The sequence below is a fragment of the Oenanthe melanoleuca genome, chromosome 19, assembly GCF_029582105.1.
Source record: "Oenanthe melanoleuca isolate GR-GAL-2019-014 chromosome 19, OMel1.0, whole genome shotgun sequence".
In the NCBI taxonomy this organism is placed as follows: Eukaryota; Metazoa; Chordata; class Aves; order Passeriformes; family Muscicapidae; genus Oenanthe; species Oenanthe melanoleuca.
In genome coordinates this window covers 9,290,842-9,305,262 of record NC_079352.1, presented here as the reverse complement: position 1 = coordinate 9,305,262, position 14,421 = coordinate 9,290,842, and the positions used below count along the sequence as shown (strand labels likewise).

General features: G+C 47.3%; 1 protein-coding gene across 3 annotated transcripts in view; it reads right to left on the bottom strand.

Annotated features, from left to right (window-relative positions):
- The window catches only part of AUTS2 (activator of transcription and developmental regulator AUTS2), a 760,670-nt gene that overhangs the window by 64,943 nt on the left and 681,306 nt on the right, over positions 1-14,421 (bottom strand). For all 3 annotated transcript variants that reach the window (XM_056506763.1, XM_056506765.1, XM_056506764.1), the window contains exon 6: positions 4,864-4,912. In XM_056506763.1, the coding sequence (XP_056362738.1) occupies positions 4,864-4,912 (49 nt within the window). The remainder of the gene's footprint in view (positions 1-4,863; positions 4,913-14,421) is intronic.

Here is a 14,421-nt window from a genome sequence, read left to right as displayed (position 1 = left end):
CATGGAAGGCACAGGACTGGAGAGGGCTGGGCTGTGCTCAGGAGGTGCAGCCATAAGGGATGTTATGAACAAACCCCTTGCTCAGATAAAGTGTCCCTGGCACAGGAACAGCTGCCTCACTCCTTGTGCAGCAGAACAAAGCTCCATCACAGGACATTTATTGACATGTTTTCTGCTTCACTTGGAAGTCAAGAGTGATGTGACCCAGCAATGTGACTCTTCTAATCTAACTCAGGGCTACCAGAAACCCAGGCTCTCCAAACCCACAGCTTTTTCCAGTGCTCAGCCTCTCCCTAATGAGACACTGAACTTCCACATGGAAAATACTGAAAAGGCATTTGAAACCAGCAAAGCAGTGATTCAAAGGCACCAGGGAAGCCTCCACCAGAAAGGGGAGGAGACGCCACTGTCAGGGTGTCACTTGTGGGGGTCACACGGGAACTGCCACAAAACCAGAATCTGGGATGATTCAGCAGTCCCCGAGGTGTGCTGGCCTGGGGCTGCTCCAGAGCTCTGACAGCAGGGCAGGAAGAGGCATTTCAGTGAGAAGAGGCACCCCAAAAACTGCAAGTGAGGCTGAGAACACAGGCCAGGGGAGTGAGGATGTTGTGTGGATTCCTCCAGACCCTGGAATGGAGGGAGGGAGGGAGGCAGCCCCAGCCAGTGCTCTGGCACACTGACCACATTAACACTGCACATGGATCCACTTACACCCATGGAGATGCCGTGGGGATGGTTTATTCAAAGTGAGAGCACCTCTCCACAGCCAAGGGTCTCCTGTGAAGGGATCAGCAGGGAAGGAATTGCCAGCTTTAGCTCCCTGCTTGTTTACAGAAACAGATGTTGTAGAGGATCCTCAAGAAATGCTTCACCACAGAAGCCAAGGGGAGAAACAACAACAGCTTGTTTTTTTTTCTAGGGCAGGATATTGCTGTAGAACTGCCTAAAAAGCCAGGGCTTGATCTGACTGGTATTTCAGCCACCAGTGAAGCCTCCTAACCCAGATGCCTTGATGAACCTCCAGCTGAGAGTATAAATATTTCCCTGACAGCTGGTGGTGCCACGCAGCAGAAGGATTCATAAAGTTTACATGAACATCCTGTAAACAATTTGAACATAAAAAGCTCTAACAGCCCAGTTGTGCTTCTGATCAAAGGCAAACTTCAATATACAGCACAAATGAAAACTTCACCACTCTGGGACTTATTTCTCCCTCCAGGAAAAGCTGTTTTCCAAGGGTATGTAGGAGGGAGTTAACATAAATGAACCACACAGTCCAAGTAGGAGCTGCCTGCTCTGCAGCTTCAGATGTGTGTATGTAAATTACTGAGAGATAATGGAATTTAATTACGCTGAGAAGTCATGTTACAAAAATTCATGAACAAACCCTGTACTTTTGCTGGGATTAATGGTGCTGAGCTGAAACTCTCAGAGGGTGTGGGGCAGCTCTGTTCTGCAGTGACACACAGACTACAGGCAGCAATCCCAAGTGGAAGGGCCATCCCACAGGGAGAGAGGGAGGGAGAGCAGGGGGGATGCTCTCCTCTGCCAGCTCTTCTCCAACTCATTTATTCAGACGCTGACAGCTCCTTTGTCAAGCATCACCAAGGCCCAGACCCCTGGGTGCTCACCTCCCAGCACAGCCACCTGGATTCCCAGGGGAACTATCCCCTGGGTAATTTAAGCATTACAAGGTGTTCCTGCAGAGCCAAGGAAGGCAGGGCTCTGATCCACGACCAGGATCACTCACTCAGTGGCAGCTCCTGCTCTGGGGACCAAGCTCCATCCCTGCCAGATTCCCAGCCCTGCTGCACACACTGAGTGCTGGGGACTCTGGGAGTGGTGGCAGCACAGAGGTGATGGGGAACCCCACAGCCCTTTTCATTGCTCGGCTCTGACATGAATCCCAGCCCTGAGGGACCCCAACATCCACTGGCTGCCCCCAAAAGCTCACAGGACCCTTCTGCATTCAGTGATGCACCTTTCCATTCAGCTTCAGGGGCAGCCAGGTCCTAAATGGGAGCTGAGAGACTTCTCCTCAAGGGGTTTTATCAGCTCTTCCAGAGAGGGCTGGGGGAGATTTCTCTTGGGTCTGGATTTTTAAAATTCCTAAGTGTTTCCAAGGAAGGGACTTACACATCCACATTAATCCATCACTCCTTGAGCCTGAGCCCATCTTAAGCCTTGAAGTCCACAACACAATGACATAAAGGGGGCAAAATATATATATGAGACGTAAAATGCTTCAGGATTTGTACCTGCTCCATAAATACATTACTTCTATAATTTCTGCTACTTCAGTTATGTATAATACTAAAAAATAAAAAAAAATAAATAAAGGCAAGGAAAACCCAAGCAGTGTGTGAGGCAGGTGGCTGTGGGACATCCAAGAGGAGTGGCCTGTCAGCCTGCCCAGCCCTCCCAGCTTGGAAGGTTTCATCACAATTCTCCCAATGCAAATCTGACCTTTCTTACCAGTGACTTTTATTGCTTTTGGCAAAAGCAGCCGTGGACAGCACAGTGGGGAAGAGCTGGCTTGGAAGCGAACAGCCTGAGCTGCAGAGAGGGAACTTGAACTGGGAATTTATCAAACTGACAGCCCCCGGGCACTGGGAGCTCCCCAGGGCCACTCAGAGCAGGAGCAGCCCCCAGCCCCGGCAGAGAGCCCAGCACCTGCCTGCCAGCAATTACTGACATTATCTCCAAACAGGGGAGCTTTTCTGAGCTTCTTTCCCTGAGATTTTGTAGTCTGAATGCTAATCCCTTTGACAAAACTGTCCCCTATGCTTTTTCCGTTCGCTTTCCGCTTAATCTCTTTCTCCCAGTGGAAAAAAGGAAAAAAAGAGGGTAAGGAAAAAAAAAAAAAAAAAAAGAAAATACCAGCCAGCCTGGTTTGGCCGCACCTGGATTTGCATTGATTCCTCCCTTGTCATTCATGTTACCAACAGGAATTAGCATATGGCTTTAAGGGGAAACTCAGGAGGAGAAAAGAAAGATGCCATTTTGATGGAAATAAGGGGCAAAGGAATAATCTACCATCAACTAAAAAGCTTATTTGTGTACGGTTTCCCAAGCAAAGCTTCGAAAAGCCCATGTTGATTTTAGGCTACACAAAGAAACCCTAATCCTTTCAAGGGAACTAAATCACCAAAGAAAAGTACCTCGGAAGAAAAGGCTCCCTGTCAAGCATGGGTATTCACATCCAAAGGGATGCCACGAATCAAGCTCGGTAAGTAAACAGCAATAAGAATGTGGGAAATGTGTTTGAGTCAAAAAAGAAAACCAAAGGAAGAGGAAGAGGGGCCTACTCTTCATCAGTCACCTCCTGGGAGGAGAGGAGCCCCTCTCCCTGGTTACAGGCCTGCACCAGGAATGTGGATTCACCTCCTTCTCCTGCCCTGGCCCAGCCCCAAGAAAGGGCTGCTCAAATGCCAAAGCTTTTTACAGCAAATTAGCAAAATAAAGATGCAGTCACATGTAGTTTGGGGGCCTGGGGTCACTCCAGACAAGCAGCTCTTCCCTTCTAATGGCTGTGCCACCTATTCTCAGCCTCTGGAGGGGCCTGGGGAACCTGTAAATGCCATTAATCACAAAGGATAAATCAGCTTGCCAAGTGAGATAACCTGGTTAGACCACAGAAATAATCCAGACTGTACTTTCAGAGGATGCTAATACATGAAAAACAGGACTATGGATCCGTAATGCAATTAAATCCAGGTATAATTCAATATGCAGCAGAAGCCTTCAGAAGCAGCAGTGGATCAGCATGGGAATCCCAAAGGTAACAGGGTCACATTCTGTCCCCAGTTAAACCACCAGAGCTTCGTGGAATTAAAAGGCACAGAGAAACACTGGAATGACTCACTGGAGTAACAAACCAAACCCGGGGAGCAGCACACAGGGAAATACTCAGCAAATCCACACCTGGCCAACAAAACACATCTGAATTTCAAACGAGTCAAATCTGCCTCTTCTAAGGCAACTGAGAGCTCCAAACCCCATCAGATAAAACTCTGCTTTTCAGCTCACCCTTCTCCAGGCACCTCCCATGCGCTGCCACAGAAAAGCAGGACACTGGGCTAAAAACCAGATGCCTTTTCAAGGCTTTGAATTATACTTGTTTGTGCAACTCATGCCTGGAGCTGCTCCCTCCACCCTCCTTGCACAAACACCGACCAGGCCAAAAATGAGAACTGCACCCAAAGGACCCCAGGCCTCTCTAGCAGGGGTGCTCCAGGCCCAGCTCCGCACACAGGAGCGGCTCCCGGGCGCTGATTTAGGGCTGTACTGTTATATCATTAGCTGCTCTGTCTTTGGATTGCTGTTTGGAAGAAATTAATGGGATACTGAATATTTAAATGTGGCCCTCTCTATCATTTATTAACTCTACAGAAAGCACACAGCACAGTAAGCCATGGTTTATGACTATTATCCTGTGAATACTAAACGTTGGCTGGTTATTACTGTCAGCAGTGCAAATTGGCTATTCATAATTCCACGTCTATCATGGAGCTGATGAGTAACAATCAAGTTAAAACATTTTGAAAACTCTTACAGTTATTTAAATGAGCTTAAATTAAAGCCATTTGTAAAATAAACTATTCCCTAATATTGTTATTTAAATTAATTCTGACCTGGCAGGCAATGCATTATTTAAAGCCTATATTTTATATTAAGCAAAGCAATTACCAAGCATACAGAACACGTCTGATACCCAGAGAAACATAAAAAGCACTAACAAGCTGATTGCGACATTTCTGCAAGACAAGTTACATTTCATCTCCCATTGAAATTGCCATGAAAAGAAACGTGTGGGGAAAAAAAGGAAAATAAATCTGTTTGGGATGTGGATTGCAGCCTTACCTTTATTTGTGACAGCGTTGAACAGTTTCTCAGAGCTGGCATCAGATGCCTGAAAGACCAATAAAAAAAGAAAAAAAAGAAGTTACATTTTGTAGCAGTGATGGATTTCCGAAGGCAGGCGGTGTATTTATGCACAGGCAGAGGTGTGTATATTTTAGGGAAACAAATCAGGAGACAAAACCAGGGGCGCTGGAAGCGGCGGCTCCGGAGGCCGTGTCCATGAGGTGGTGCTGTTTGGCTGTGCTTCACCGCCCTGCAGTGCAGATATTGCTCTGGAAAGATTCTATTTCATAAAGAAATGGGATTTTTCTTCAACATTAGCTGCACAGACACTGTATCTTTGTACTGCCATTATCCAACACATTCCGACATTGATTTTGCGACGGAGAAGAGTCATGATTTCGAACCAGACAGCCCAGTCTCAGGAATTTCCAGAACTACAGATTTCTTAATTAATTTTTAAAGTGTTTTGGGATCCCTGCTGTGTGAACATTTGATTTTTACCACCTTCAAAGCAACGTTGATAACTTAGGTTAGTAATTTCATAAACTGCTGTTGCAAACTCTTTGAAAAATAAAGAGCGTGTGAGTATTTAAGATCAGTGTGTATTTCCACGTCAGCTTTGCCTTCCTCAGAATAACTGATTCTCGACACCTCACGGTGTAAACTAATAAACCTTTTCTTTTTCATCAAGCCACCTTTATCCATGGAGGTTTTTCCCCTCAATATTGTGTTAGTAGCTTGTCTATTCCTGCTATTTGTATGCCAGGGTGCCAGCTCAGCTCTACACCCATATAAAAAGCGTTATTTCAGTTTCACACAAAACCATTGATCTCCCTCTTTCAGAAATTCCAAAGACACAAAACCAGGCAGGGAAGGAACACTGGAAATGTTCATTTTGCAAACACCCCGAGCCCAAAAGCAGCAAACCCTCAGTTTCTGCCAGCTGTGTGCTGCTGTGCTTGGGCACACACACACAGAACACACACAGGCAGCTACAGCTCAAACTTCTCCCACCTCTGCACCCACAAAAAGCACAGAGCTGTTCAATTCCAAACCAGCCCCACTGAGAAACTCCTGGAAAATACAGGGAAAATGTATACTCAGGAACAGAACACTGCAAACAGGGTTAAAATGCAACACTTAAGAAAGGTTTTATTTTTTTTCCCTAGAAACTGTTTTCTTGATGGATTCAGGAACAATAATTGAAAATACTGCTTGGAAAGTGGGTGTGGGGGGGGTTTTGTTAAGGGGAATGAATTTCTCAATTCAAAAGCAGATAAAAATCACCAGACAATCATCATGTACGTTCTCTGTCTTGACTGCACTGAAAACTTGGATGTGAAAGTCCCGATAAACGAGTAGACACAGCTCAGACTGTGCATCATAGGACACGAATACACTGAAAAAATTTGTTTGCCCTCAAGTTAGTCACAGACAAGATTTCTATGATTAATTATTAAAATAGCTTTATTCTTTTTCAGACTTCTAGATAAAATTCACTAGATTACTGCTGGCTTATTTGAAAGCTGAGCTGGTGCATTTCGTCTCAATTAAATACCTTGTAAACACTGGATTTAGCACCCAATGATGGATTTATTAATCAGTGACGACTTTCTCTAAATTAATGAAAATATGTGAATAATGCACAAATTGAAGAGATCAAGAAGGCCATGTGCTTTAAAGAGCAGCCCAGTATTAGTCCAACAAGAGGCTCAATGCTTTCCTACCCTTGCCAATCAGCCTGCTTAAAAATAATCTTTCTTAGTGAATTTCAGCTGTTGTCTTCTCAACTGGAGCTTTTCTCTGAAGTCAAAACTCCCTGAACTAGTCCTTCTTTTTAGAAAGAAAATCCAATATTAAAAACCAAACAAACTTCTTACAGTCTCAGCTATTACTTTATTTTACTGCTTCAAAACAAAACAGCACAGGGAAGCTCCATGTTTCCTATTCGCTTGATTTTTCCAAGCATTACAAAAGGAAAACATCTTTTTAAGAAGTTTTGCTCTGATGCCAAGCATAAACCAAGAGATTGTTTTTTAAGGCATGGTTTTTCAGGCGCAGTCTTTTCCCGTGCTATCGCATACCCCAGTCACAAACAGTGCTGTGACACCTGGAAGTGGCACACCTCGAACAGAACGCAGCCTGCCCGAGGATTGCTCCAGAGCAACCTGGCAGATGATTATCCATGTAACATACATCTAAAAAATGAATTATTTTACAAACACAAAGCTCGTCCAAGAGGAAAGCTCATTTTGCTTTACTGACCACACACAACCGAATGGAAGAACAACTTGAAATAACCACACTGCCGGCTTTCCCACGAAAAGAACCCAAACCCTGGCTGGAACGGTGAGATGAACTTGGCCTGACTGTTTCCTTACTCAAAAATTGGGTTTTAAACACAAAATAGCAATTAGGGTTGTGTACGGGTGATAGAGGCGAACACCATCTCTGCCAGCAGACACACAGTGTATCAATTTCCATGCAACTATTATTTTTCCACAGCTAGGCAGACACATCACGCAACAACACTAAAGGAACAAAAAGCCCGACTGATTCAAAAACCCGCAACAACTCAGCACTTCCCCAGAAGGATGAAATTCGGTGTCCGCAAAGTGCCGACAGCAATCGGCGCAGACAACAAAGTGCCTTTATGTGCGCGGCGGCTGCGATGCGGCCGAACCTGGACGTTCCGGCGGCGGAGAGCAGCTCGGCTCTCCCTTCCCTTCTCCAGCCAAGCGCAGCTCTCTCTCCGCTGCCCTTTATCCCGATCTTCCCAGGTCTGACTCGAGCTGATGAGCACCGTGCTGCCACCGTGACATCTGGGGACAGCGCCGGGTTATCCGGGGTGCTCTGCCCTCGGTTTCCCCTGCACAGAGCCGGAGCTGGTGACACACAGCTCCCTTCCTCGCACTTTGGCTGTTTTTTCCTTACAAATCCCCTTGTTACCAAGCGCAGCTTAATCCTTTTCACCGCGAAATGAAACAAGTCAGCAATCCCTGGGTTTAAAGAAAAAAATAATCCAACAAGCCACACAGAAAAAAATTACCCAAAGAGTATTTTTCCCTCACCGAGGAATGCGCTGCCGTTCGAGGGGATGTATGACTAAAATATTTCCTGTCCAGACAGCGCAGCCTGACTCACCGCTGGCACGGCCCGGCCACTCGCAGCGGCCCCGCACCTGCCCGCGGAGGCAGCGCGGCCCCTCCGCCCGGCCCGTGCCGCTCCCTCCCGCCGGCTCCGTACCTGCAGTCCGGGGGCTCCGCGGGGCGGCCGGCCCGCGGCTCATGGCGTGTGCGGCAACTCCGATCCAGCGCGGCTCTCAGCGTCCCGCGGCCAAACCCCAACTAATCCTCCGCGGGGAGCCGGGTCCGCGGGCCGCCGGGCGGGCATCCTTCCCGGGCCGCCGACCCCTTGCCCGCTCCCGCAAGATGGTTCCCGGGAGCAGCGAGCGGAGCGCGGCGTGCGGGGAGCGCGGCGGGCGCTACAGGAGCGGGCGCTACAGGAGCGGCAGCAGGACAAAGAAAACCATGTGCGGCGGCGGCCGGGGCAGCGGCGGCACCTCCGGGTGCGGGGCGGTGCGGGGCGGTGCGGCCGCGGCGCCTCCTCCCTCCCTCCGCGCCTCCAGCGCCGGCGGCGGCGCGTCCCTTCCTTCCTTCGGGCGGCTGTTCGGGCTCTCCTCCGCTGTTTGCCGGGCTGTTTGAGGGGCTGACTGGTTTTTGTTTTGGTTAAAAAGTCATGCCCGTCCTCTCCCGAGCCAAAGCGAGCTCCCGCCGGGCGCCGTCCCTCCCGTGGCGGCCGCGCTCAGGTGAATTCCATGGGGGAGAGGCAGCGGTCCGGCCCCGGCTCCTCCAGCCTCGCAAGCCTGTAATCCCCGCGGGGCGGCCCGGCTGCAGCGCCGGCCGGACCCCTCTGGCCGCCCGGCTCGCTCCGCTCCGCACTGCGCGCCGCTCCCGGAGCCGCCGCCGCCGCCCGCCGGCTCCGCCCTCCGCCGGCCCCGCCCCGCGCTCCGGCTCCGCCGGGGTCCCCCGACCCGCCCGGGGGCTCCCCAGCCCGGCCCGGAGCAGCCTGGAGCTGCGGGGAGCTGCGGCAGCGGCTGCTCCGAGCGCTGCGAGGGACCCGCGGAGCCGGACAGTCCCCGCGGAGCCGGACAGTCCCCGCTGCCCCGGGATGGCGGCTCGGGCTCACGAGCATCACTCGCGAAAGCTCCACGAGCATCACTCTCTAGAGCTCCGCTGGAGGAAAACACGATCGAAAACATCGTATTGCATTTAGGAAATTTTTTGGTTTTAACGGAAATTTAATTTTTTTTTTTTTTTTTTTTTTTTTTTTTTTTTTTTTTTTTTTTGGTGGGAAAAACTAACTAACGTCCCCAGCTGCAGACAGGCTGGCCTGTCAGGGACCCCTCGCTGAGCTGTGGTTTCTCTCGGAGCAGAGATTTGCCTGACTACTTCCAGCACTGAACATTATTGTCAACGGGCAGTGGATTTCCCACTCGCTGTAGGTTTTCCTTAAGCGCAGCACACCATTAGTAATGGCCACCGCGGAAAATAAATGCACAGATACGTGATGATATAAATGATTATTCACTGAAGCGCAGCACTCGGAGCCAAATGATGTTTCCCGGGAAGATGAGAGGCAGTTATGCACATTGGCACAGTAGCTCCATACGGTGAGACGTTCCCTGGGAAAGGGATAGGTGCTAAGAGGGGATTTACAGGCTTGCAAGACCGTGCCCGGGGAGTGTTTTCAAGATTTCAAACCTGGAAATGGGTTTCAAACCCATACTGGGCAAAGAGTGCTAATGGAATTAAACTCCCATGTGTTCCACTCGAATTTGAGCTAAATCCTCAGAAACAGGGCTGACAAGTCCTACTCACCCCAACTCCTGTGGCAGAGCTCAGCCTGAAGGAGGTGATTCTCCTAAGGAAAAGATGGGAACTACCAATGCCAGCCAGAAATCAAATGCAGAGCAAGAGCTGTGTGCACCTGCTCAGCCTTACCTGAGCTGGGATTACATTATGTGCCCAAAATCCAATGGCAGCTTGGAAAGATGCAGGTATGTCCTGGCCCTTCTCTGGGCCCCAGGGCACTGAGCTGCCTCTGAGCTCTCCCCCAGCACTGATGGGCTGCAGTGGCTGCAGTGACTCTGGTGGCCCTGCCCAGGGCAAATCCCACAGCATGTAAGGGAAGGGGGAATCATGATCTGACTGTCCACACAAGCACAAGTGCCATAATTAAGAAGGAATGCCTACCAGTTACCCATGCAGAGCTACATGATTTTATGCAAGTATTTCCCTTTCGTTCCTCATTCCATCACCATATGATCCATTTAAGAATCCATTTACGTTTTCCCCTTCAGTGGCTTCTCTAAGATTCTTATCTGAGGTGCAGTCCCACTGGGACAGCGAGGTGGGAAGATGTACAAAGAGCAATAATGCTACACAGGAGATGAACACACCCAGCACAGTTCCAGGGCCAGACCATGGCCACAAACACCACAGTGCTTTTGTGCCATGGCTGATCCAGAGTGGGAATGCTTTGGTGAAACTGGGACAAGTGGTCCCCACTGGAAAATTAAAGAATTGTGGCCAACCTCAGATCCTGGTATGGCAATGGAAATGAATTCTCCAGGACTGTCCAGAGGAATCAGTTATCCCCACATTTCCACACCACAGCTGAGCATGGATTTTGGCTGTTAAACTTTCACAGGTTTTTCCATCTAATAAATATATATTTGTATCTAATAAATATATACTGCAAAGTTAATCCTGTGCTACCAGAGAGGTGGTTTTAATCTCCTCTTAGAAACCCAACAGAAATGGTTTCAGGTCTGGTCTCTGGAATCCAGAATGGTCAGTGGCCAAAAGCCATTGCAGCCCATTGGCCATGGATGTTCCTTGAGTGCAGGTTCCAGTCCCTACCAAAAACAAATTGATAAAGGTGTAAAGCTGGCAGAGTGTTCTCTGTACAATCACAGCACTTGGGGACTCCATGGACCGATGGTGAGGCTGTACCTGGATGAGGAATTAAATGCACAGTAGCAAGGTGTGGCAGCTCATGTGTTCTATGAGCACCTTGGTCAAGACTTTCCACATCCTGACGTGGTAAGAAAGGATCTAATTAAAGCCTAGGTTCCTCACAAGACTTTAATTTGATACGTTTAGCTTGGATTAAATGACGAGCTTGTCTATACTGGATTTTTCCAATGTTAACCACATGCCACACCTGAAATCTCAGCACACACAGAATCAGAAATGCATTTACCTGCTCATCTCCCTGGGGCTGTGAGGGCTTATTGGCAGGGCTCTGGGCCTCATTATGTTCATTATTCGTGCCTTAGAGATAAATTGAGGACCTCTGTTTTCCTGCTACAAAATTACCCATGGCCAAAACGCGTTGTGCAATTCTGAATGAGAATTTGGAGTTCAGAAATTCACTCAAAGCCAAATGAAATCAAAGGGACCCCTCCTCCCCACACTGATTTGAATGCCTTTGGATCAAGCTTCCCCCTCTCCTGACAGCAATACTTTCCTGTGCTTTAGGTTATGCCTGGATAGGTTTTTGAAACCTTCTGTCTCTTATCTATGTGGGACCTTGCCAGAATTTTTTTCATCTGTCTGTGGTCTCTGTCAGCATCGACATTTGTTTCTGCCACAACAACAGCCAAATGAAGTGCATTGAACTTGGATCAAAAGTAATTTCAAGATCTTTCACTCTCTGAAAGAGGTTTTCAGATCCAAGTATTTTATTAAAATGACCTAAAGCTGCCCAGACAGCAGGCAGGGAAGCAGACATTCGTTTCCAAGTCATAGAGTAATTCGAAAGAAGAATTATCCATCTCTGGCACAAGAAGCAAACGAATATTGAAATTACAGCAGATTATATTGGATTAAATTATTTATGGCAAACCTCACCTCACCTGGAAGGTTCTGCAGCTTTTTTCCTGGCAACATGAAAAGTGGATATTCTAATTCTTTGGTATTCTGTCAAAGCCTGGAAACATTTATGTTTCCATTAAGTTGCTAACCTTCCCAGAAGACACCATGGTATCTGACTTTGGAGCGTGATTACGGTGCCTTATAAAGCTCTCCATAATGCTTTGAAAACATACAAGATTTGGCCTATTACTGGATAAGAGATGCAGGATCCTTTCCCCAAGAAAAAAATTTATGGAGCTATCAGCAGACTTTAAGGCTGTGAAAAGCAAGCCACGACATAATGTCCCAAGCAGAAGGTACTTAAACTCCAGCACTTTGAAAGGTGCAGGAAAAGGACCTGTTCTCCAGGGTGATCTTAACAACGGCAAAATGACTGCTGGTGTGGCTGAAAAAAGGTCATGAGGGATGCCAGGAAAAGGAACTGGTGGTGAGGGCGGGTTCTGCTGGGTTTGGGGTGTGTCTGGGAGCAGCCTGGCCCCAGGGCGAGCACAGTGCATGGCAGCGATGCTCCCTCAGCCTCCCCTCCAGCAGGGACAGGGCACTGGGGAAAGGGGGACACCATCAGCAAGTGCCCCTTTCGAGGGGAACAGAGCTCTGGATGTAGAACATCCCCGGGTAAATCTCCGTGTAAGTAACGCTTTTCATTTGACAAAGCAGAAAACTTCTGCAGGAGCATATTAATGACAGTGCAACTTTTTTATTATTTTTATTTTTCTGCAGCATTTGCAAAACTAAACCCCTTTGTAATCCCTTCTTTTATGCAGAACAGATTGCAGTTTTAAGCAGAGGCCCATAAACTGCAGGTTCAAAGAAACCTGAAACTGAATTAGCATAAAAGCTGGAATTCTCATTTAGAGGAACAGCAAGGCAACCACTCTGCAGGCAGTTTTATGATTAGGGTTTCAAATAGAAACAAAGATAAAAACTGGGGCTCAGGGAACAATAGGGCTGCTCTCTCTTCCCTATCCTTACAGCTTGGCCCTATAAAATACTAAGTGGTCTCCACTGCTTCCAAGGACAGGATATAGCCCAGATTTGCACACCTGGGGAGGGTGGATAATTTTCTGAACCCAGCCACTGTACCGAAGACAAATCCTAACTCTCCCATGTATGAGAAACCATTTCTCCCCCAGGCTTCTCCAAACAATGTGAAATCCTTCGGGTGAGCACCACAGCCATCTTCCCTTCAACCACCATGAAGAGTGAGAATTCTGATTTTCCATCAGAAAATGCCTGCATTTTATCTCTTCCCCTAAAACGCTTCCTGGGGTTTGAATTCCGAGTTACTAAAGGCACCACAGAGCATGGCTTGGCTGGATGTAGCTCCTGGAGACCTGGCTGGGCTCTGAGCTGCTATTCACCCTGCAGTCTAACCAGGAACATAAGAAACTATCACTGGGAGAGAGGATAAAATATAAATTCTTCCCCATCCACCAGCACTTCTGTTGTGCACTTCATAAATGCACCACTTTCAAGCTGTGGCCATTATCCTCTCCTAATTTCTGCCTGCTAGCACGTTCTGCAACTGAAGAAGTATTTCAAATTAATTTGTCTGTCAATATCTGGGTACTGAATCACCTAATAAGAGAAATATTTTTCATTCTCTTCTTCTCAGTCAGAAGAAAAGACTTTCTTATCACCAAATAAAGCATCCATTATTGCATGCTGTAATCCCATTCTGTCGTCCAGGTCATTTTTAGTCCAGAAAATGCTGAATCAGCACCATAAACCAATCAAGTAATTTCTTTCATTTTCCAACATTCAAGCAAAATAATGAAAATCACATCTCATTTGATGAGAAGAATATACGACAGAAATCTCCTCTTCCAAGGATAATTTTCAAAGAGGTATGCCAAGGCAAGAAATACTGTTGCAAAAACATAGCTAATGTAGGGGCTCTTCTGCTGAACAGATAAATTCCATTTTTGACTGTCAGCTCATATTTAGAAAGTAGATTATGAACAATAAATCTGTACCTTATCCAGCTTCTAAACCATGCAAAGACATTCACTTGGCAAAAGAATGACCATTACTTTGATGAATGAAACATTCACCTAAAATATTCATGTAGAAGATGATAATATCCAATGGATAACCAAAAAACACCCACCCCAGTGCAGATTTAAATAACTGAGATGCATATGAGAGAAACCGAATCGCACACATAAGAGGAGTTATTATGGCACTGTTACGAGAACCAACAAATGAAAAAAAAAAAAAGCTTGATAAATATTTTCCATAACAAAACACAATTGGTTTCAGTGGGATACAGCTCTGTTTCTCATTAGTTATCCTTCACTTGTCAGACAAGTTCCATATTTCACCGAAACCCGCTGAGCATTCTTTCTAGTTTGCTGGGGAAAGTGGCTATACATTTAGCACGTTCCCTTTATGCTGTGTGTTTTCACAGGTCTTTCTTTAAAACACACTGTACATGCTTTTGCTCCTTTCCCCCAGGATAGTGGGTTTCGACATCCAAGAGGAGTTTAAAAGCAGGTAACAAGTCATCACTTTTGAAGCTGCAGAGCAGCTGAAGAGGTGCAATAGCCCCAGCAGCCATTATCAGTGCCTGCCAGGGTGCCACGCTATCAAGTTATATGATAAAGCACTCAGC